General features: G+C 45.2%; 1 protein-coding gene across 2 annotated transcripts in view; it reads right to left on the bottom strand.

Annotated features, from left to right (window-relative positions):
• Positions 1–24073, bottom strand: part of LOC120929056 (solute carrier family 35 member F2-like) — a 60385-nt gene that overhangs the window by 19680 nt on the left and 16632 nt on the right. For both annotated transcript variants that reach the window (XM_040340250.1, XM_040340249.1), the window contains exons 2-5: positions 18717–18892; positions 16253–16380; positions 13394–13553; positions 8105–8261 (exon numbers count right to left, since the gene is read on the bottom strand). In XM_040340250.1, coding sequence (XP_040196184.1) covers positions 8105–8261; positions 13394–13553; positions 16253–16380; positions 18717–18892 — 621 coding nt within the window. The remainder of the gene's footprint in view (positions 1–8104; positions 8262–13393; positions 13554–16252; positions 16381–18716; positions 18893–24073) is intronic.

Genomic DNA, 24073 nt, shown 5'->3' with positions numbered 1-24073 from the left:
AATAGTCATTACAAATCACTGGAGATCAAAAGGTAACTCCAACCATAATAGGAGGACATGTGAGGTTATTGTGAACACAAGGATTAGTGATATTATTGCTTATGATTAAGACGAAAAGACAAAAACGTATTTCCCATTTGGATGTGTGGATCATTTCTAAAGATCCTCCTGACTGGATACCTTGAAGCTTAACCATTTCATCCCCGGAAATGACCAGGCCATTTTTTTTCCAAATCGGCACTGCGTCGCTTTAACAGACAATTGTGCAGTCGTGCCACGCTGTACCCAAACACTGTATCCAGGACGTACAAGGAACATTAGTAGTCCGCATGAATATATTATGCCTCAATCACACAGGGCACCAAAAACTGTAGACTGTGAATGGGCAATTTGTTTATGTGGCTTGAGCTGATAGGTGCTGCATTCAGGCAGACTGTGCAATGTCTATGGTGTCTATGATGACAAAGTAACTGCACAAACATGCAACTGCACGAACACCGTCTGCATTCAGGGCCGTTCACCTGCACCCCTGTCAAAATTAGGATGAACGGTTGTTTCCATGCAGCTGGTGCATCCCCTATACACTTACATGGGCTGCCTGCGCACAGCAACTATTGGCTCCAACTGCATAAACAAATGGATCATTCACGATCCATAGGCCTCAGAGCCAATTTGATGATGGCCTTACTGGTCTCGCAATTTACATTAAAAGTTCAAATAAAAAGTAAAAAAAAAAAAATGAAAACGCATTTTATCATCATTAGAATAGAAAACTCTGAGCACCAGTCAAGAGACCACAAGGAGGGCCGAGAGGCGTCACCCACCTGGCCGTGTCATTTATTCATAGGAGGTTTGTGAATGGGAGAACTATAACCAACGACTGCCAGCTTCTAGGTCTCAATGATCTACCAGGGTGCTGCTGAGCGCTCTGGTAGTCAATTGTCTTTTCCTGTCAGTGGGGGTTATTTACGAAAGGCAAACCCACTTTGCACTACAAGCAGTGTTGCCAACCTACCAGATTAAAATTTACTGGCGCAGCCACCTTTTTACTGACATTTCACAAAAGTTACTAAGTTACATTTTTAGGTGCAAATTTCAGTATATAGGCTACAAACAAGTACGTTAGGCAAATGGCAATGTGATTTAAGGTACATATTAAGGTAAAAAAAAATAGGATTTTTTGTACTCACCGTAAAATCTTTTCCATGGACGGACACAGCTCCTTAAATCTTGACAAGTGGGTTATGTTCCCTGTTTACAGGAGAGGACTAGGCAGAAACATGTTAAATAGTTAAATACATGTTACATTAACAGAGTTGAACAGCCCCGTCCAGGGGGCGGTCCCTCCAGACATAACCCTCCTCACTGCAGCATGCAGCCTCAGTTCGTAACAAGCAGTACAAACCTAAAAAGGAGGGGTGGGAGCTGTGTCCGTCCATGGACTTCAGAGAAAAGGATTTTACGGTGAGTACAAAAAATCCTATTTTCTCTTATCGTCCATGGACGGACACAGCTCCTTAAATCTTGACAAGTGGGACGTCCCCAAGCAGTGTTAAAAAACGAGGGGTGGGAAATATATCAGTAAAAAACATTTTTAACTTCACCCCAAAACAAGCAGAGCTCCTCAACGGAGGAGGTGCAACTTTAAACAGCCGCCGGCAAAAACTAGCGGCTGAAAAAAACATCATAAGATGCACTCACAGCAACCATGTAAATTGTGGAAAAAGCGTGAACGGACGAGCAAATCGCCGCCTCGCACACCTGTGAGACCGACGCATGATGTCGAAAAAAAAAAAAACCCAGGAAGCACCAATTGCCCTGGTTGAAAGTGCCGTGACCGGAAAGGGGGGCCCGCCCCTTAGGAGCATAGGCCTGTATGACGGCCTGCCTGATCCACCGAGAAATGGTGGTCGACGAGACCGCCAGGCCCTTTTGTGGACCAGACACCGACACAAAAGAGTCAGAAGCTCCGAAATGGAGCTGTAGTAGGCTGGTATACCTACAAAGCGCGTACCACGCCTAAAGTATGAAAGGCCGAAACCTCCTTCGGAAGAAGGGAAGGTCGCGGGCGCACCATCACCTAATCCTTATGGGGGATCAAGCATGGCGGCTTGCAAGACAAGACCGCCAACTCAGAAACCCCTCTAACAGAGGTAAAGGCCACTAATGGGGCCACCTTCTGAGATAGTGTCAAGAGAAAATCTCTATGTTTCCAAAAGGAAGGTTCCTGAAGAACCGAGAGCACCAGAGTCAAAACTCATGGGGGAAGAGATGGGCCAGGAGGGGAAAGTATATGACAAACCCCTTGAACACAAAAAAAGGGGACCCACCAGGGAACGGGCCGCAAAAAGGCCACTAAAAGAACACAGCCAAGGCTGAAATCTGCCCCCAAACGGTGCTTTAAGCATTTTTTAGATCCAATCCAAGCTTTAAAAACAGCAGGACCCTGGACACCGAGAGTACGCCCGTGGACGTCACTCCATCCCTTCGCACCAAGAGAGGTACGACGGTAGATCCTCCGGAAGAAGACTACGGTGCCCTGTTGAGATGACCGAGTCAGACAGACCCTGGTCACCTAAAGTCTGGCTTCCAATAACCATGTTGAGCAAGTCAGTGACTGTACAACAGGAGGAAGTATGGGACCTTGAGACAGGAACCTCCTGCCCTGGCAATCGCCAGGGTGCCTCCGCTACCAGGCGCCCGATATCAGCGTACCAAGGACGCCGAGGTCAATCTGGAGCGATTAGAATCATCGGGATCTCCTCAGCATCCACTCTGTGGAGCGGCCGAGGAAGCAACTACCATGGAGGAATGGCAAAAAATTACCGATACGGACAACACAGGGCCACCAGTGCGACCGACGCGTCTGTACAAGATCACTAGACCTGGCCACTAACTTTGACACCCTTGCGGCGGAGACAAGCTGCAAGCCTGCAAGGGAGCCGAAACACCCCAAGCACAAAGACCAGTCGCCCTGGTCCAGCATCTGGCGACTCCAGTAGTCCGCCTGCCGGCATACCTGATGGTAGACTGAAGCCACGGCCGTGGCGTTGTCCGGCTGAAACCAGATCGGTCGACCACAAGGAGAAGCATAGCCTGATCGCCTAAAATAGTAGGACAATGAACAGTAGACAGCACCTGGTATTCCCAGGTGGTCTCCCACCAGGCACTAGCCAGGCCCGACCCTGGGTAGCTACCAAGACCAGACACATTCAAGGAGGTGTGGTCATAGGTCCACACAAGTCCAGCGACTCAGGGCCGACTGGACCCCCCAGTTTTGTGAACCTCCAGGTTCACAACCCGTGAGCTGGCATCCGTCGTAAACACCACCCACTGGAAGGAAGGAACAACTTCCCGGACCGAAGAGTCGGGAATCTCTGTCACCAACTCAGAGAGACTCTGACTAGGTGGCGCACAGGAATCTAATGATTTCAGAGACAACCTGGACAGTAGTTCCCATGGAAAACCAGGGTGTGGAACTGGGCATACAGTACCACCTTGAAGGAGGCTACCCACAGACCCCGAACCAGCAGGCGCCCGGAGAGAAGACCGATTGCGTGATGCCAATACCTTCACCGCAGACTGAAGAGTCTGCAATTTCTCCAGGGGAAGAAGGACCTTTGCCACTGAGGAGTCTGGATCAACACTAGATACTCCAACGCTGAGTCGGAACCTAGCATGCCCATGATTTGAACCCTGGGTCGCACACATGGAGGGCATGCTTGCTGCCACTGAGCTACACTTTCTGGCGTAAACGTTTAACATCCACCCGAATCTTCGGAGGGTCTGAATGGGAATAACCCATCCACTAGGTCGAAGACAGAAGCTGCTCTCAGAAGAAAGTCGTCCAAGTAGCCAATGAGGCAAAGCCTCGCTGTCCCAACAAAATTCAAATAAGTGCGAGCTCCTAGCTGAAAACCCATGGTGCTGACGCCAGATCAAAAGGGAGGGCCACAGGCTGACAGAGACCCTTCTCTCATCACGAAGCACAGAAAAAAAACACTGTGACATGTGCAAAACGGGACATGCATGTATGCGTCCCTGATGTCCGAGGACGTCAGGACATCCCCCAGATGAAGCGCAGCTACCACCGAACAAATGGATTCCATGCGGAACTACCCAACGTTCACAAAGGTATTTAGGGCCTGAGGCCCATAGAAAACCCCAAAACTCTCGTCCTGCAGGAAAGCTAAAATTACCTCGCAGCTTAGCAAATCCCACGCTGCCCAAGGCAGACCGACGGGCCGGGAGAGGAAGACACAAGGACAGAACTTTGTTCTGTGGATAGGAGGAAACCCTATCTAGTACTCCGAAGAGACCACCTCGCAGACCCACTAGTCGGAGAGCAGGGAGGTTTCACTGAATTGTGAACCTGCAAGCCGCCCCTCCCACCTAGAGACAGGGAGGGAAGGCTATATACATTGGCAGGATTTGGGTGCCGGCGTCATCGGCTTATGCACCCAGGGACAGATTAGTCCCCCAGCTGGGCCTTTGACGGCCTGGGAGGGTTGCCCCTAAATAATACACACACATAGTGTGTATGTATATTATGTAGGTGTATACACACATGTCTTTGGAGGAGACCGGAGTACCCGGAGGAAACCCACGCAGACACAGGGAGCGACAATGCAAGCTCCAGGCAGATTGGAGTCAGTGTGCGGATTCGAACCAATGACTCTTTTGCTGCCAAGTAATGGAGTTAAGCACTACACCACCGTGTGCACAAAACCATTCTGAGCCTAGATTCACACTGCTGCGAATTCAAAATCGCGGTAAAACGCAATTTAATGTAAATCGCGGCCCGAAATCGCAAAAAGTAGTACAGGAACTACTCTTTGAAATCGCAGATGCGGCGTCGCACTGATTAGGACAGTGCCATTGCCGACAATTGCCACCGATTTGAGATGCGATTTGACATGTCAAATCGCATCTCAAATCGTTCCAAATCGTACCCAGTGTGAACCAGGGCTGAAACAGACACCCTGGATAACAAGGGCGCAGCATTCAATGAAGCATCACAGACCTATATGAGGCCCTGGACCAGCTGGTCCGCTAGGCTAATAACCTCAGGAGAGAGTCGGTGCTCCTCCACTGTCTGGTGCAAAATGCTCACTCTGTGAGTTGTATACAGCACTAGGGGTCAGGACTACTCCAGGATGGCCGCCGAGCGTTCAGAACGCGGCCACAGGAAAATGGCCGGCACAATGTAAGCTGCGCCATAGCGCGGCTACGACAAAATGGGCGCCAATGGGAGTTTTCAATGTAATTGAAAAACCTCCCAAAAAATGGCGCCAGTGTCGACTGAGACCCCAGTGTAGTGGCCACAATAGGCCCGCAAGCCAGACCCCAGCATGGTAAACATGGAACGGGTCAGTACTTCGGATCTTCTATCAATCAGTCAGATCCATACAAGTAGGGGTTCCCGCCCGGCGGTGAGGGACTACAAAAGCCCTCAGCGGCTTTTCTCATTCCGCATCTCAGAAATTATCAAAGAAGGGCACAGAAGGAAAAAACCTACACAGCGGTCTGATTTGTGTGATCCAAAAAAGACCGAGACCTCGGCGGAAACCCAGCTGCACTATGCAGCTTAGGAGAGTCCCTTGCAGCAGTAAAAAGCACACCCATAAATGCCTTATTCTGCCATTTTTTTTTTTTTAACTAGGTACCTGGTCCATGGCTTCATAACAGAGCATTCCCCAGGGGATAACGGGGGAAGGGGGCACTCTTTTACCGCCCGCCCGCAGTCCACCCCCACCCTGGCACAAACTGTGTCCAGGACTAACAATAAAAACTCTGTGGGAATCACAGGTGCTAACACCTGCTGCCACCACCAGCATGTGGGGAAGGACCCAGATACTGACTCCAATATTTACATATAGTGTGTATTATAATATGCACACCTGTCCATACAAATAGACAAAAGCTCCTAGAGCCCTATTCAGGGCCTCTCACCCACTTGCTGCGCTGACCAGGGGTAACCAGGGGACTCCCTCAGGAGGAGACTGCACAGCGCTGCCTGTGAGGAAAAGAACCATGAGGTAACTTTTGCAGGGACCTGTGTTTAAACAGGAAAAGCCTCATAGGGCTGTTTTATTTAAGGATAAGACACAGATACAGCATAAAAAGCAAAACCGTTACAGGTGTCACCAATCAGTCAGCGTCTGCTGAAGTATAATCATAAACATCTGTGCTCATCACAGGGCTTTTTACCTCACAGGAAAGCCCAATACAAAAAAGAGAAAACACAGGCCAGATAACACAGTCCCCTCAGGAAGGCCCCCTCCCCCCTGACAGCGGCAATGCTAGCAATGCAGCAAGGGAAAGGAGCAGGGAAGGGAGAAGGGACCCCCAAACCCCAGGAATGCCCAGCCGTACCAACCCACCGAAGCAGGAGGGACTGTACTTACCCATCCAAGCGAGGACTCGCTGACGCATTCCTGACAGAACTACAACCGAAATGGAGGTAGCTGTCGGCCCGGTCCACTGTGAGTGAGACAACACCACAGCCCAGTCATATGTGGACCTCGGAGCAAAGCTCACCGGCCACCTCAGGAGTCATGAGGTATGGCGTGGCAGACCAAGCCTCTTTGCAAAGGTGTGCCCACGCTTGCTGGTCGGACTGAGTAGACTACAAGGATCTATATTATCCAGCCTGTCTCTCAGCCGACAGTTGAAAGAAGATTCTTCAAGAAAAAGTAAAGTAAAATAAAATAAAATAAAATTTCTCCTCAGGGCGCTGGGCCCAAAGGGAGCCATACGTCCTTCTCCTTTGCTAGGCAGAACGAAACTGAGGCTGCATGCTGCAGTGAGGAGGGTTATGTCTGGAGGGACCGCCCCCTGGGCGGGGCTGTTCAACTCTGTTAATGTAACATGTATTTAACTATTTAACATGTTTCTGCCTAGTCCTCTCCTGTAAACAGGGAACATAACCCACTTGTCAAGATTTAAGGAGCTGTGTCCGTCCATGGACGATAAGAGAAACATATTTTTGTTATTTTCGATATATTAAGTGCAAAATATTTAGTTACATCACCCCTTGCCTCCATCCCCCTCTGCGGTGCCACAATCTCCCCCTGCCTCCAATCTCCCCCAGGCCCCCTGCCTCCAATCTCCCCCAAGCCCCCTGCCTCCAATCTCCCCCTGCGGTGCCATCAACAACCCCTGTCTCCATCCCCACCCTCTGCGATGCCACCATCCCCCTTTACGGTGCCTCCAATCACCCCCTGCCTCCATCCCCCTCTGAGGTGCCACCGCAGCCACCATCACCCCCTGCTTCCAATCACCCCCTGCCTCCATGCGCAGTTCCAACCCAAACCGATCTTGGCTATTTTTACTGGCACATTTCTGCAACCACAGACATTTACGAACGGGGGAAAAAAGTGCCTGTTTTTACAAACTGTCCGTAAAAATACGGACGGTTGGCAACACTGACTACAAGTGCATGTGAAAGTGCACTTGGAAGTGCAGCCACTGAAAAATCTGAGGGGGAGATCTAAAATGAGGGGAAGCTCTGCTGATTTTATCATCCAATCATGTGCAAGCTAAAATGCTGTTTTTTATTTTCCTTGCATGTCTCCCTCAGATCTACAGCTATTGCACTTTGCACTTCAAGTGCACTGGAAAGTGCACTCAAAGTGGATTTGCCTTTAGTAAATAACCCCCAGTGTGTAGCTACCTACCTGTACGCGGTACAAGCAGACGGATACACCGACAGTCTGCATAAGACCTGCATGGCACCCACTAGTAAAATAGTTTTCGGTCTCCAAGTATAAAAATAAATGCAAATTATACATGTATATATATATATATATATATATATATATATATATATATATATATATATATTTTTATGTACTCGAGAACCGGGGTTGGGGTTTACCGACTTCTACCGTACATTGCAGCTCTCTGGTAAGTCACAGCATAAAAGTCTGATATGGACCAGACATGTATAAAGCCGAGGCTACTGCAAAGAGGTTTACAGGACTGCGTCATTCATTTTCACAGACCAGGAATGATGACTGACCAAACAATGCTGCAGAGACAATAGCATATCTTCTGCCCAAAAGTAATATTATGAGAGTTATATCAACTATCAGACTCTTACAGCTGTGTCCCGCTGACGAACGTTCCGAAGAGGCCCAACATTCCCAGGAACTCCTCCCGGGTCAGGTTCTTCACTACATACTCCTCGGTCACATTAGAAACTGCATACAGGCATGCTGCAAGGATAACCAGAGCGTCTCCAATCAACATGTCAGTGGCTGCAAAATAAAATAAAATAAAAACGGTTATTCATATGGGTTGCACACTTGATACAGAAAAAAAACATGCGTGAAAAAGGTTCAGTGAACATGTTACTTTATACAGAATGTGCTGGTAATGGAATATTCACACATCACAAGCTAAATCAGTATAATTTCATCCACTTTAGTCACAAAAAATCATTATTGGTGAAGATTTTTTTTTTTCCATCAGTACAGTGGGTATAGAAAAGAATCCCCCCCTTTAAAATAATCACATATGGTTGCTTTGCAGCCTGAAATGTCAGTATTTTATTGGACTACATTTTGCTTTAATTCCAGCCTTTAGTCTGTTGGATTATGTCTCTACTAACTTTGCACAACTAGACGTTGCAATATTTGCCCACTGTTCCTTGCCGAACTGCAGTCTTCAAGTCACTCCACAGATTTTCAATGGGGTTTAAGTCTGGGCTCGGACTAAGCCATGCAAAGACATTCACCTTTTTCTCCTTCAACCACTGTGTAGTCATTTTTGCTGTGTGATTTGGGTCATTGTCATGTTGGAAGATAAAACCTTCTTCCCATTGACAACTTTCTGGCAGAGGGCAGCAGATTTTCCTTGAGAATTTGATGGTATTTTACCCCATCCATTTATCCTTCTATCCTGACAAGTGCTCCAGTCCTTGTTGCAGTGAAATAACCCTGTAACAGGATATTACTCCCTTCATGATTTACTCACAGGAGCTGGTCCAATGCCGATGGCGGAGGCGGGACTGTGTATGTGACTGCCGCTGAATGAACAGGAGACGACGGCGGAGACGGTAATTAATGGATACTAGGTATGTATATATATATATATATATATATATATATATATATATATATATATATATATATATATATATATATATATATATATATATATATATATATATATATATATATATATATATATATCTCAGGGATCGAAAAATCCCGGGCGCCAGGTCGCCATGGCGACTAGAAATAGTGTCCTGGCGACTTGGCTTGGAAGGTGGGCTGGTGCCATCTGGTGGTGAGCCGTTGGTATTACAAGTTATTACCACCAGATGTGAGCTGGCGCCATCTGGTGGTGGCTGTTGGTATTACAAGTTAAGCATTACAAGTTAAACAGCAATTCTGTCATTTTTCACTATTTTCACTGCCATCTTTTTCCCTCTAATTAGAACCCCCAAACATTATATATATATTTTTTATCCTAACACCCTAGAGAATAAAATGGCGATCGTTGCAATACTTTCTGTCACGCCATATTTGCGCAGCGGTCTTACAAGCGCACTTTTTTTGGGAAAAAATTAAACTTTTTTTAATAAAAAAAAATAAGACAACAGTAAAGTTATCCCCATTTTTTTTTAATATTATGAAAGATAATGTTACGCCAAGTAAATTCATACCCAACATGTCACGCTTCAAAATTGCGTTTGAACACCATTTACATATGCGGACGCTGCTCACGTATGTGTTCGCTTCTGCGTGCAAGCTCGTCGGGACGGGGTGCGTTTTCTGGCTCCTAACTTTTTTAGCTGGCTCCTAGATTCCATGGAAATTTGTCAACCCCTTATATATACATACACACATACATATACATATACATATACATATATATATATACATATACATATATACACACACACACATATATACACACACACATATACACACACACATATACACACACACAGCTGCACAAATTTCTTGCATACAACAAAAAAAGGTCATCTAGAAACAAATGCAGCTTGGTCATTTCTAAACTAGGTAGCAACGCCAATCAAATGCAGAGCAGTTCTACTAAAGAGGGATTGGTTAGCAGGAAAATACAGTGGGCCAGATTCACATACAAATACGTTACGCTGTGGCGGCGTAACGTATCCCATTTACGTTACACCGCCGCAAGTTTACCTGTAAACTTGCGGCGGTGTAACGTAAATCCGCTCGGCGCAAGCCCGCCTAATTCAAATGGGGCGGGCATCATTTAAATTAGGCGCGTTCCTAAAATTACCCAACGTGCATTGCGCTAAATGACGTCGCAAGGACGTCATTGGTTTCGACGTTGACGTAAATGGCGTCCAGCGCCATTCACAGACGACTTACGCAAATGACGTGAAATTTCAAATTTCAACGCGGGAACGACGACCATACTTAACATTGGCTAGTCCACCTAGAGGGCATTCTTAGTTTTACGCTGCGTATCTCTACGGAAACAACGTAAATTTAGAGCGACGGGCAAAGCGGACGTTCGTGAATCGGCGTAACTAGTCATTTGCATATTCTACGCCGACCGCTATGGAATCGCCACCTAGCGGCCGGCCTAGAATTGCAGCCTAAGATACGACGGTCTAATTCAATTACACCTGTTGGATCGTAGGGCTATCTATGCGTAACCTGATTCTATGAATCAGGCGCATAGATATGACAATCGTATCTCAGAGATACGACGGCGTATCAGGAGATACGCCGTCGTATCTCTTTTGTGAATCTGGCCCAGTATTCCTTCCACACAAGCAGTTGTGTTTAGACTTACATATGGCCAGGTGAGGCTGCAAATGGGCACATAGGCTGCATCTAGGCAAATCATAGACACATAGACTGGAGCATAGGCTGCATTTAGGCTGGAGATGGGGCACATAGGCTGCATTTACCACAACATTTTTAAAAACGTTTTTTTTTTCTGAAACCTCCCTCTGAAATTGGGGTGCGCGTTATACGCCAGCGCACGAAAAGTGGAAGGCGAAACTCCACTTTAATAACCAGGCCATTTTTTGCAATACGGCACTGCATCTCTTTAACTGACAATTGTGCAGTCGTGCGATGCTGTACCCAAACAAAAAATGTATGTATTTTTTCCCCCCACAAATAGAGCTTTCTTTTGGTGGTATTTGATCACCTCTGTGGTTATTTTTTGCGCTATTTTTTATATATACACACATTATATATACACACATACACATCAGTTTAGGCCAAAATGTATTCTCCTACATATTTTCAGTAAAAAAAAAAAATCCCAATAGACGTATATTGATTGGTTTGCGCAAAAGTTATAGTGTCTACAAACTATGGGACAGATTTAGGGACTTTTAATTTTTTTATTGCAGAGATCTGCAATTTTTAGCGGGGCTGCGATATTGCGGTGGACAAATCAGACCCCAAATTACACTTTTTGGGGACCAGTGACATTATTACATTGATAAGTGCTATACAAAATGCACTGATCAATGTAAAAAGGACACTGGCAGGGAAGGGGTTAACATTAGGAGCGATCAAGGGGTTAACCGTTTCCTGTATGTGTTCTAACTGTAAGGGGGATAGGCTGCCAAGGGCATGACAGAGATCACTGTTCCCGGTGACTGGAAAAAGTAGATCTCTTTCATGTCCCCTGTCAGAACAGGGATTCGCCTTGTTTACAAAGACAGATTACCGTTCTGCCTTTGTACTAGGCGATCGTGGGTCGCCAGCAGACATAGAGTCCGCTCCACCCACGGGCATGCTCCCGTAGCGTGCAGTGGCTGCAAGCCGCCAGTAGTGCACACTCGCCCGCAACTGCACGAGTCGCTGTACAGCTACGGCGATTCGCGCAGGAGAGCCAATTTGCCACCGTATAACTACGGCGGCTGGTCGGCAAGCAGTTAAAAGGAGCATCCCCAAACACAATGATCACTGATGGTGGCTAGAGCCACTGGTAGCGATTGCATGAAAAAGAAAAAATCTGATAGGCTGAATTTACTGAACTTGATCGATAGTACAACCAGCCTGCCCATAGATGGATCGAAACCGATACCCGCTGAATCGGCCGAGATGCTATCCATGTATGGCCGGCTTTAGACAATACTTAAGATAAGACCATGATATTTATTTAAATTGTAACATGGAGTGGTCAGCTTAGCATCTCAGATCAGTTGTTCAGAAGAGACATCACTAGACAGCTACTAAAGGAGGCACCCAGCTATGTGTATATGAAAATGTGAATATCACATCATTATTATTTTCAGGTACTCTTTATTAACCACTTAAGCCCCGGACCAATATGCTGGCTAAAGACCCAAGGTGTTTTTACAGTTCGGGACTGCGTCGCTTTAACAGACAATTGCGCGGTCGTGCGACGTGGCTCCCAAACAAAATTGGCGTCCTTTTTTCCCCACAAATAGAGCTTTCTTTTGGTGGTATTTGATCACATCTGCGGTTTTTAGTTTTTGCGCTATAAACAAAAATAGAGCGACAATTTTGAAAAAAATGCAATATTTTTTACTTTTTGCTGTAATAAATATCCCCCAAAAACATATATTAAAACATTTTTTTTCCTCAGTTTAGGCCGATACGTATTCTTCTACCTATTTTTAGTAAAAAAAAATCGCAATAAGCGTTTATCGATTGGTTTGCGCAAAATTTATAGTGTTTACAAAATAGGGGATAGTTTTATTGCATTTTTATTAATTTTTTTTTTTTTACTACTAATGGCGGCGATCAGCAATTTTTTTCGTGACTGCGACATTATGGCGGACACTTCGGACAATTTTGACACATTTTTGGGACCATTGTCATTTTCACAGCAAAAAATGCATTTAAATTGCATTCTTTATTGTGAAAATGACAGTTGCAGTTTGGGAGTTAACCACAGGTGGCGCTGTAGGAGTTAGGGTGCACCTAGTATGTGTTTACAACTGTTTGGGGGTGTGGCTGTAGGAATGACGTCATCGATCGTGTCTTCCCTATAAAGGGAATGACGCGATCGATGCGCCGCCATAGTGAAGGACGGGGAAGCCGTGTTTACACACGGCTCTCCCCGTTCTTCAGCTCCGGGGAGCGATCGCGACGGAGCGGCTATAAACAAATAGCCGCGCCGTCGTCCCGGATCGCTCCCCGAGCGGACCCGACCTCCGCATGTAGCGGGGGGGGTCCCGATCGGACCCCCCACCCGCTAATAGGCGAGGACGTACGTGTACGCCCATGTGCCTGTACGTGCCATATTGTGGACGTACATATACATGCGGGGGTCGGGAACTGGTTAATAATAATAATAATAATAATAAAAAGAAAATGTATAACTGTTCCACTTTAATCATGCTACTCAAAGCCTGACTTGACAGCACAAAAAAAATATTTCTTATTAGAAGTCTGACCTTTGTTGCTTTCTCTTCCAGATACAAAATCTGCTCCGACCATGGTGCCAACTCCCAACAGACAGACCACAACAGCAATGTAATGGATCAGTTTGTATCTTGAGTGAAGGATAAACCAAGAGAGAGTCATCAGTACAGGGATCCCGACACAGTCCAGAAGCTATATGGCGAAACAAAAAATATAAAAAAACGTAAAAAAAAAAAAAAAAAAATTAAAAACAGACTAAAAAACACCCGGCTTGTTCACTGCAATATGCTGTGAGTGCAGCACTTCTGGGCTCATTGTACATGGGGGGGGGGGGTGGAAAATCAGGGAAATGTACCCCAACCTCCAACCACTCTCCAAAATCTTCACCAGCTGCTTCAAAAAGAGGCATGCAAGCATGGGGATTGTGGTCAGGATGAAAAAAGTATCTGCACTCCAGGCGTTGCTCTTCAAAAAAAAAAAAAAAAGGTGTTTTTTATTGACAAGCCACAGTGAACAAACGCAAATGAGAACAGTTGACGAGTTTCAGCCTATAAGGCCTTAGTCATAACCCATTGCGGTCAGGACAGCTGTTATAGCAGTAACAAAATCTCTTCCACAAAACAAAATACAGCCGACTTTTAAAGGGAGAAGTATGGACAAAGCTCTTTATGTCTCCTGTAGGTCACAGGAGTGCCCCTAGTTCTGCACTCCTGTAGCCCAGATTCATCAGACAGCGGGCTAAATCCTGCTGTCAGCTAGCGTCACAGGACCAGTCCAGGCTCTGCCGGGATCCCGACAATGTCAGGATCAACCCAGCTGCTTGTGTTGATGGAACAAAAATGTACCCGGTCAAGAGGAGTCAATCAATCTGGAGTAGGATTGGCCATAGATGGATCAAAATGTGGCTTGTCCCTGCTGAAATGGACGAATTTTCGCTTCAGGAAGACAAGAAATACGGCATGGAACAGAACAATAGCTTTAAAGTTTAGAAATGGCAATTTTTACATAGTTACATTGATCCAGCCTGGACCAACACAAGTATGTATGTGCCATAGTGGTAGGATCCCTGTGGACGCCGGAGATCACTGTAGTAGACACCATTAGGTAGATTCACAAAGAGTTAGGCCGGCTTATCAGTAGATAAGTCGACCGAACTCAGAATCTACGCCGACCTAGGTTTAAGCGTATGCTCAAACAGAGATACGCTTAAACCTATCTAAGATACGACGGCTTGCGCCGTCCTATCTTAGATTGCAATATTTTGAATGGCCACTAGGTGGCGCTTCCATTGCGGTCGGCGTAGAATATGTAAATGAGGGGATACGCCGATTCACGAACGTACGCCAGGCCGACGCAGTACTTTTACGCCGTTTACGTAAGAGATAGGCTGCGTAAAGTTAGAGCTAGGCTCTAGTGGAATAGTAATGTCAAGTATGGCCGCCGTTTCCGCCACGAAATTCAAAATTTTTACGTTGTTTGCGTAAGTCGTCCGCGAATCGGGATTTACGTTGCTTACGTCCACGTCAAAATCAATAGGCCCGTACGGCGTACTTAGCCGCAATGCGCACTGGGAAATGTAGGCGCCTGCGCAGTAGCCAAAAAACGTCAAAAACGTGAGGTCAAGCCTCATTACCATTAAACACACCCCCCTCCAACCCATTTGAATTAGGCGCCCTTACGCCCGCCGCGTTTACACTACGCCGCCCTAAGTAAGGAGGTACCGTATTTATCGGCGTATACCGCGCACTATTTTGCAAAATCGTGGGTGCGCGATATACGCCGATACCCGCTTTCCCGCCATGAGTTTGAATACTGCGCCCGCATATAGCGAGCGCAGTACACTCGTGAATCTTCGGCCAGTCTCGGCGCCTCTCGTACTGACGTCCTGAGCGTACAGGACGTCAGTGCGAGAGGCACCCGAGCCTGCCCGAAGATTCACGAGTGTACTGCGCTCGCTATATGCGGGCGCAGTATTCAAAGTCGTGGCGGGAAACGAGCGAGAGGACGCCGCCGAAGATGGACGCCGGACCCGCCGAAGATGGACACCGGACCCACCGAAGATGGACACCGGACCCGCCGAAGATGGACACCGGACCCGCCGAAGATGGACACCGGACCCGCCGAAGATGGACACCGGACCCGCCGAAGATGGACACCGGACCCGCCGAAGATGGACACCGGACCCGCCGAAGACAGACGCCGGACCCGCCGAAGACAGACGCCGGACCCGCCGAAGAGGACACCCGAAGCCGCAGAAGGACGCCGGACCCGACGAGGCCGCAGATGGACGCCGCGCAAGACATCAAAACTAAGTACAAAAAAACTAAAAATCTTTTTTTCCCACAGGATTGGGGGCCAAATTGGGGGTGCGCGGTATACGCCAGAGCGCGTTATACCGCGATAAATACGGTAAGTGCCTTCAGAATCATGTACTTGCCTCTCTTACTTAAGGCTAGTAGTAGTGTAAACACGCTAAGCTACGCCGCCGCAAATTAGCACGCCCCTACCTGAATCTACCCACATTACTCCAGTGATCTCCACTAGCTTCTAGGTCCCGCGTGGAGCGACTGCTCTGCTGAATTGTGAACACAGGACGTAGCTCACGCAGCACAGGCACCATTCAGAGAACACTTTGCATTTCCTCAATAGATGCAAAGTGTTCTGTGATTGGATGATGTGAAGATTGTGAGGTCACCACCCCACCTCGTTCAGAGGATGCTTTGCATTCATTGAGACCATGCAAAGTATTCTGTGAAAAAATACAGTTAATTGGTTGTAAAAATGGGAATCTCGCTTCTATAGACAACAAAAAGCCAAGAGAGCTAATGATAAATATACAACATAAAAAAAAAAAAAAAAAATTAAACCACCCATTCGCTGTCGGTTCTTACCTGGACACTAGTGAGGGTAGTAAACTGGTAGGCTTTCACAATGCAGTAGTTGGCTTCCACATCAACAATACCAAGAAGAAGATACTTCCACCACTTGTGTCTCACTATGTACAGAATCCCGTTCTCTCCTGTTCCAGACAGAAGCAATGGAAATGTTCAGCTAGTGTCTTACATAATAGGCTTGGGTCACTATTCTACACAGCTGATCGGTGTGGTGTACTCTAGCAATGCCAAGATGGAAAACTGTATCATCTTATAGCAGACCTTAGGGGCAAATAAATAGGATTCAGTTAACTTCACCTGCTTCCCCACCCCCCAGCTTATAACCTACCTCTCTGCTGCCCCATTCTCCACCAGGAGCCAAAGAAAATAGCCTTCACCTTATGTGACAGCAATGGGCCTATCAGGACTAGGACTCCAGCAACTTGTCGCTTACACAGGGCTTTCCTTCATTTCTAGTAGCTGAATGGAGCAAGGATAGAGTATATTGCTGCTGGGACAGTGAAATTAAAGTGAACCCTGTGTGTGAAAAGCACAAGTTTACCTCTTGCTGCCCATGAGAGAGAGAGATATTTCGAATTTCTTCATCAATTTAGGCCAAAATATATTCTGCTACATATTTTTGGTCAAAAAATTCCAATAAGTGTATATTGACTGGATTCTGCAAAAGTTATCACAGCTACAAACTATGGGATATTTTATGGCACTTTTTATTTAATGGCGGTGACCAGCATTTTTTAGTGGGATTGCTACATTGCGGCGGAGAGATCTGCCACTATTTTGGGAACCAGTGACACTAAAACAGTGATCAGTGCTAAAATTATGCATTGTTAAAGGGGTTGTAAAAGAAAAAAAAAGTTTTCCCTAAATAGCTTCCTTTACCTTAGTGCAGTCCTCCTTCACTTACCTCATCCTTCGCTTTTGCTTTTAAATGTCCTTATTTCTTCTGAGAAATCCTCACTTCCTGTTCTTCTGTCTGTAACTACACACAGTAATGCAACACTTTCTCCCTGGTGTGGAGAAAGCCTCTTGAGGGGGAGGGGCGAGCAGGAGGGTCAGGACGCCCACTAACACACAGCTCCTTTCTCTATCTGCAAAGTAGAGAGTGTCCTGACACTCCTGCTCGCCCCCTCAAGAGGCTTTCTCCACACCAGGGAGAAAGCCTTGCATTACGGTGTGTAGTTACAGACAGAAGAACAGGAAGTGAGGATTTCTCAGAAGAAATAAGGACATTTAAAAGCAAAAGCGAAGGATGAGGTAAGTGAAGGAGGACTGCCCTAAGGCAAAGGAAGCTATTTAGGGGAAAAAAAAACAATAATTACCTTTACAACCCCTTTAATGTACCAATGACACTGGCAGAGAAGGGGTTAACACCATGGGCAATCAAAGGGTTAAACTTGTCCCTAGGGGGGATGCTTTCTAACTGTGTGGTGGGTGGACAGACTGGGAAAACACAGAGATCCATGTTCCTTCGCAAAAACACAAGATCACTGTGTACTTCCCTGTCAGAACGGCGATCTGCCTTGTTTGCATAGGCAGATCACTGTTCTGCCTCTCTGGGGAAAAATTAGCGGGTCCTGGCGAACATCGCGTCCGCCGGACCCGCTGATTGGCTCCCCCTCTGGCTAATCAGCATGTGCCCCCTAATGCGTGAAATCATGTACAGGTACGTATATCTGCTGTGGGCGGTCTTTAAAGTGTAAGTAAACCCCTCCTATCGTTTTCAGCCAAGGAAGCTGCCATCTTTGCCTCTGATTAATCTACAACTGCCATGATGCTGAACATGTGATCAGTTATGACACCAGACATTGGATGGTTTGACAGTTTGGTTGAGAGCACAACCAATGGGAGTGTTACATTTCCGCCAATGAAATGGTTTTACTTCCGCTTTAAGTAGTTAATATACACCAATTTGATTGGGACAAAGACATGTGGCAAAATACATTTTGGCCTAAATTTATGAAGAAATTCGATTTTTTTAATTGTATAGGCTTTATGATCAAATACCACCAAAACTCTATTTGTGTGAAAAAATTCTATAAAATGTTATTTGTGTACAGCTGTATGACTGCGCAATTAAGTTAAAAAAGCAGAGTGCTGAATTATGTTTCAAGTATGACTGGAGTAGAATAGAAGACAATAAAATAATAATAATAATAACAACCAGGGCTTTTTTTCAGGGGGAACTCAGTTCCACCACCTCTGGCTCAGACCCTTTGGTGCCTGCTCACCACAATCACTTGTAAACACAGAAGTCTGGTTTCTGTGTTTACAAGTGACAGCTCTGCACTCTGTGTGTAACCCCCCTGAACTCTGCACTCTCTATGTAATGCAATCCTGGTATTTAATGCCCCTTTAAGACCCTTCTACTGTTTGTGAAATCTGAACGGGGTCGTGGTTGAGTTCCTGCACCTATTTTCTGAGAAAAAAAGCTCTGATAATAACATTTATCAGTTTTACTCACCTGACCTAAACGCCAGCCAGACAGTGTAGACCATGAACAGCAGGCAATAGTTAATAAAGCTCTGCAGCATCGGGGTGTCCACCTTATACGTCACCGCCAAATACTGGCTGGTCACTGCAGTCCCACATATGAAGAGAGACAGCAACTGGCCCATGAGAAGAGTCTTCAGGACATACCTGCAATGGCAAATATCACTAATCAACCACAATACATACAGGTAGACCAGTGGTTCATAACCTCAGTCCTCAAGTCCAAAAGCCATGTTTGCAGGTTTTCCTTTATCTTGCACAGGTGCCGTCAATGGCTTGGTATTTTGAATAGCTATTTCATCCAAGAGAAATTCCCAAAGCATGGCCTGTGGGGGGTAATGGAGGACTGAGGTTGAGAACCACTGAGGTAGAGCAACAAACATTTATGAGGAAAATAGCTCTAGGGAAAAAAATAAAATGATGGAAGCAAGGAGCACAGATCAGCCTTTTCATTTTGAATAAGCTGCCAACGCACAGGTACCCAAAAGAAAAAAGGACATGCAGCATTTTTGCGTCCTGACATTACACAGAAGCAGGGCTGTGGAGTCGGAGTCGGGGGAAATTTTGGGTACCTGGAGTCGGAGTCGGCAAAAAAAGTAAGTTTAAATGTCCCAATTCACAAAAAGTTATAATTAATGACTTCTCTACTGTAAGAATAAAGACCAATGCATGCAGTGCCTCACGTAACCGCAAAACGAACACGTTAAGTGACCGTGAAGAAGCATGCTTTTCATGTGCTTCACTATATGGCACACAACGCACAATTAGGAGCTGCAATACTTATACTTTCCATAGTGTTGTGTTCTGCTTTTACAGGGAACGCATGTTAGAGAACCAGTAAGTGTCCAAATAAAAAAATTCCAACAGGAGTTTTATAAAGCACTAAAAGAAGTTGAAAAGTATGATCGCTCATCAAAACTTACTGTTGAAGAAGCCATCCTTGTTTATCCAGAGATCGTTAGTGATGTGGCCAGAATAGTTACTGCAATGCCACCCACCCAAGTCAGTGTCGAAAGATTATTTTCAGCCCTAAAAATAATAAAGTCTGACTTAAAGCGGTAGTTCACCCCCCCCCCCCCCCCGACACATTTTACCATCGAGACAGGCATTGTAGCGCGAGCTACAGTATGCCTGTCCCGATTTTTTTAACCCTGTACTCACCTTGTAGTCGTCCATCGTAGATTTCGGCTCCCGCGGGGAATGGGCGTGCCTATGGAGAGGGAGGATGATTGACGGCCGGCCCTGGCACGTCACTCTCCCCGAAGACAGCCGGAGTAGGTCTCGGCTCTTCACAGCGCCTGCGCACAGGCTATGCGCACGCGTCGTGAAGACCAAGCCTATTTCGGCTATTTCCGGAGAAGCGTGACGCGCCAGAGCCGGCCGTCAATCATCCTCAGTCTCCATAGGCACGCCCATTCCCCGGTATCTTCGATGGACGACTACAAGGTGAGTACGGGGGTAAAAAATGCGGGACAGGCATACTGTAGCTCGCGCTACAATGCCTGATTTTAAGGTAAAATACATTTTTTTTTTTTTTTCCCGTCGATAGGGTGAACCCCCGCTTTAAGAGCCTCTATGAAAGAGGATCTGGCAGAGGCAATTCTCTTCCTTAGAACTCTACATTGAATTGATTTGCATTTGCTAAGCCTATAACTACATTTCAAGATTAATATAAACCATTTCTAGGTTTTACAGATTTTGTTTTTGGTTCATTATAGATAAGCTTTGTTTTTGTTCTAAAACAACCAAATAATGTGGTTTGTATTTTTGAACTGGTAAAGATCCTGTTCCTGATGTTTATGCCTGCTGCTACTATCCAGCCACTTGATTGTTTTCATTGTGTTTGTCTTTTGCTTAAACTGTGCAATACAGTAGACCAGGGGTCCTCAAACTTTTTAAACAGGGGGCCGGTCCACTGTCCCTCAGACCGTTAGAGGGCCGGACTATAAAAAAACTATGAACAATTTCCTATGCACACTGCACATATGTTATTTTGAAGTGAAAAAAACAAAATGGGAACAAATACAATATTTAAAATGAATAACAAGTAAAGTTAAACCAACAAACTTAACAGTATTTCAATGGGAACTATGGGCCTGCTTTTGGCTAATGAGATGGTCAATGTCCGGTTCCATATTTGTCACTGCTAGTCGTAACAAGTGATGCAAGTGTGCGTCAGTTAGTCTAGATCTGGTTGGAGATTTCAAATGTTTCATTCTGGAAAAAGTCTGTTCACAGACATATGTGCTGCCAAAGATAGTTGCCATTTTAAGTGCATGGTTCCTGAGATTAGGATATGTCTCAGAGGGGAGAGATGCATAGAAATTAGGAAGGCTGCTTGACTTGAATGCGTCTTTCAGAGAGTCACAAGTCTGCAGTTCAGCCAATTCCATTTGGTAAATTGTAGCCACATTTTCAATGTCAATAGAAAATGGGTTACGGAAAAGCTGTATGTCCTGTTCATGGAGATGAAGATCTTTAAATCTACATTGGAACTCCTTTTGCAACTTTTCCAGTGAATCCACACATGTTTTGTTTGGGAATGCAACCATTGGTTTTTCCGCTAACAGGTTTTGAGTTGTGGGAAGATGGCAGAAGTTTTCCTCCTTCACTTGTTTGATGAGGAGGCCTAATTTAACTTCAAATGCTTTCACATGTGATTGCATATCACATATGAGCTTCCCCTTTCCTTGAAGTTGCACATTGAAACTGTTGAGTAGCTCCGTTACATCTGTCAGAAAGGCAAGGTGCCATTTCCATTCTGCATCATTGAGCTCTGGTACTTCTTTGTTTTTTGAAAGCAGAAAAGCTGTAATCTGTGGAAGTAAGTCATAGAAACGTTTCAAAACTCTCCCTCGACTCAGCCAACGGACTTCTGTGTGGTACAGAACATCTCCATAGGCAACATTTAGCTCAGACAGAAATTCCTGAAATTGTCTGTGGTTTAGTGCATGAGCTCTAATGAAGTTAACACAAGATACCACAATTTTCATAACAGAGTCCCACTTCAGTGATTTACTACACAGCGCTTGTTGGTGGATGAGGCAGTGTATGGCTATTGGATGAGAATGGTTGCGTTTGTCCATCTCTTGATTAATGCGAGCAATTACTCCTTTCTTAGACCCCACCATGCTAGGAGCACCATCAGTTGTCACACTGGCTAGTTTAGCCCAGTCCAGCTCCAAACCATTCACAGTTTGGTAAACCTTTTCAAAGATATCCTCTCCTGTAGTTGTTCCTTTGATGCTTTGCAGTGCAGCAAGCTCTTCTGTGACTTCGAAATAGTCATTCGTCCCACGAATAAAAATTAGAAGTTGTGCAGAATCACGAACATCATTGCTTTCGTCGAGTGCCAATGAAAAATAGGAAAGATTTTTTGCAGAGTTTTGCAAATGCAGATGCAAATTGTCTCCCATTTCTTCAATCCTTCGTGTAATTGTAGGTCCTGAAAGACTCACTGTACTAAATAAATCGGCCTTCTCTGGACACATCTCTTTGGCAACAGAAAGAAGGCATTCTTTAACAAATTCTCCCTCCACGAATGGTCTGCCAGTGCACGCTATTAGCTTGGCAACTTGAAAACTTGCTCGCATGGATGAAATATTTAGCTGCTTCTGCTTCACAAAAGTATTTTGCTGAGTTGTCAATGTATTTTTCAGTTTTAATATTTTATCTTTTCTCACGTCTCCGACCAAACAATCATATTTATCTTTATGTTGAGTTTGATAGTGTCGACGCAAATTATATTCTTTGAACACAGACACTGCATTCTGGCATATCAGACACACAGCTCTTTCCTTGTACTGCATGAAAAAGTAATCAGAAGTCCACTGTTCCTTGAATATCCTACACTCCGAGTCAATTTTTCTTTTTCTCGACATCATTCTTTCCTAGGGATTCCAAATTGCTATTAGTAAAATACCTATATATATATATATATATATATATATATTTATATTTATATACACACACACACACACCGCTACAAAACAAATATACCAGCACTAACTTTCTTTGACCATCAATGCTCGCTAGCGCAGCCCAATCAGTGCCCGCCTCACCATCATTGAAAGCTCCCCCCCCCCACCGTCATTTCAAGCCCTCCCCCCTCACCATTACAAGCCACTCATGATCATTGCAACCCTCCCCCTTCATCATTATAAGCCCCCCCTCACAATCATTAATTGCAAACCGATCATGATCATTGCAAGCCCCCCCACCTCACCATCATCATCCCCTCATTGCAAGCCCCCCTCGCCATCATCATTGTAAGCCCCTCATTGCAACCCCCCCCCCCCCCACACAATCATTAATTGCAAGCCGATCAAGAACAATGCAAGCTCCCCAATCATCATTACATCATCATCACCATCATCATCATCATCATTAAAAAATCATCAGCTCCACCATCATCATCATTACAAAATCATCAGCTCCATCATCATCATCATCATCATCATCATTACAAAATCATCAGCTCCGCCATCATCATCATTACAAAATCATCAGCTCCACCATCATCATCATTACAAAATCATCAGCATTACAAAATCATCAGCTCCATCATCATCATCATCATCATCATCATCACAAAATCATCAGCTCCACCATCATCATCATTACAAAATCATCAGCTCCGCCATCATCATCATTACAAAATCATCAGCTCCACCATCATCATCATTACAAAATCATCAGCTCCGCCATCATTACAAAATCATCAGCTCCGCCATCATCATTACAAAATCATCAGCTCCGCCATCATCATTACAAAATCATCAGCTCCACCATCATCATCATTACAAAATCATCAGCTCCACCATCATCATCATTACAAAATCATCAGCTCCACCATCATCATCATTACAAAATCATCAGCTCCGCCATCATCATTACAAAATCATCAGCTCCACCATCATCATCATTACAAAATCATCAGCTCCACCATCATTACAAAATCATCAGCTCCACCATCATCATCATTACAAAATCATCAGCTCCACCATCATCATCATTACAAAATCATCAGCTCCACCATCATCATCATTACAAAATCATCAGCTCCACCATCATCATTACAAAATCATCAGCTCCGCCATCATCATTACAAAATCATCAGCTCCGCCATCATCATTACAAAATCATCAGCTCCACCATCGTCATCATTACAAAATCATCAGCTCCGCCATCATCATTACAAAATCATCAGCTCCGCCATCATCATTACAAAATCATCAGCTCCACCATCATCATCATCATTACAAAATCATCAGCTCCACCATCATCATCATTACAAAATCATCAGCTCCGCCATCATCATTACAAAAT

This window comes from Rana temporaria, chromosome 2, assembly GCF_905171775.1.
Source record: "Rana temporaria chromosome 2, aRanTem1.1, whole genome shotgun sequence".
Taxonomy (NCBI): domain Eukaryota; kingdom Metazoa; phylum Chordata; class Amphibia; order Anura; family Ranidae; genus Rana; species Rana temporaria.
This window is presented reverse-complemented; position numbering and strand designations above follow the sequence as displayed.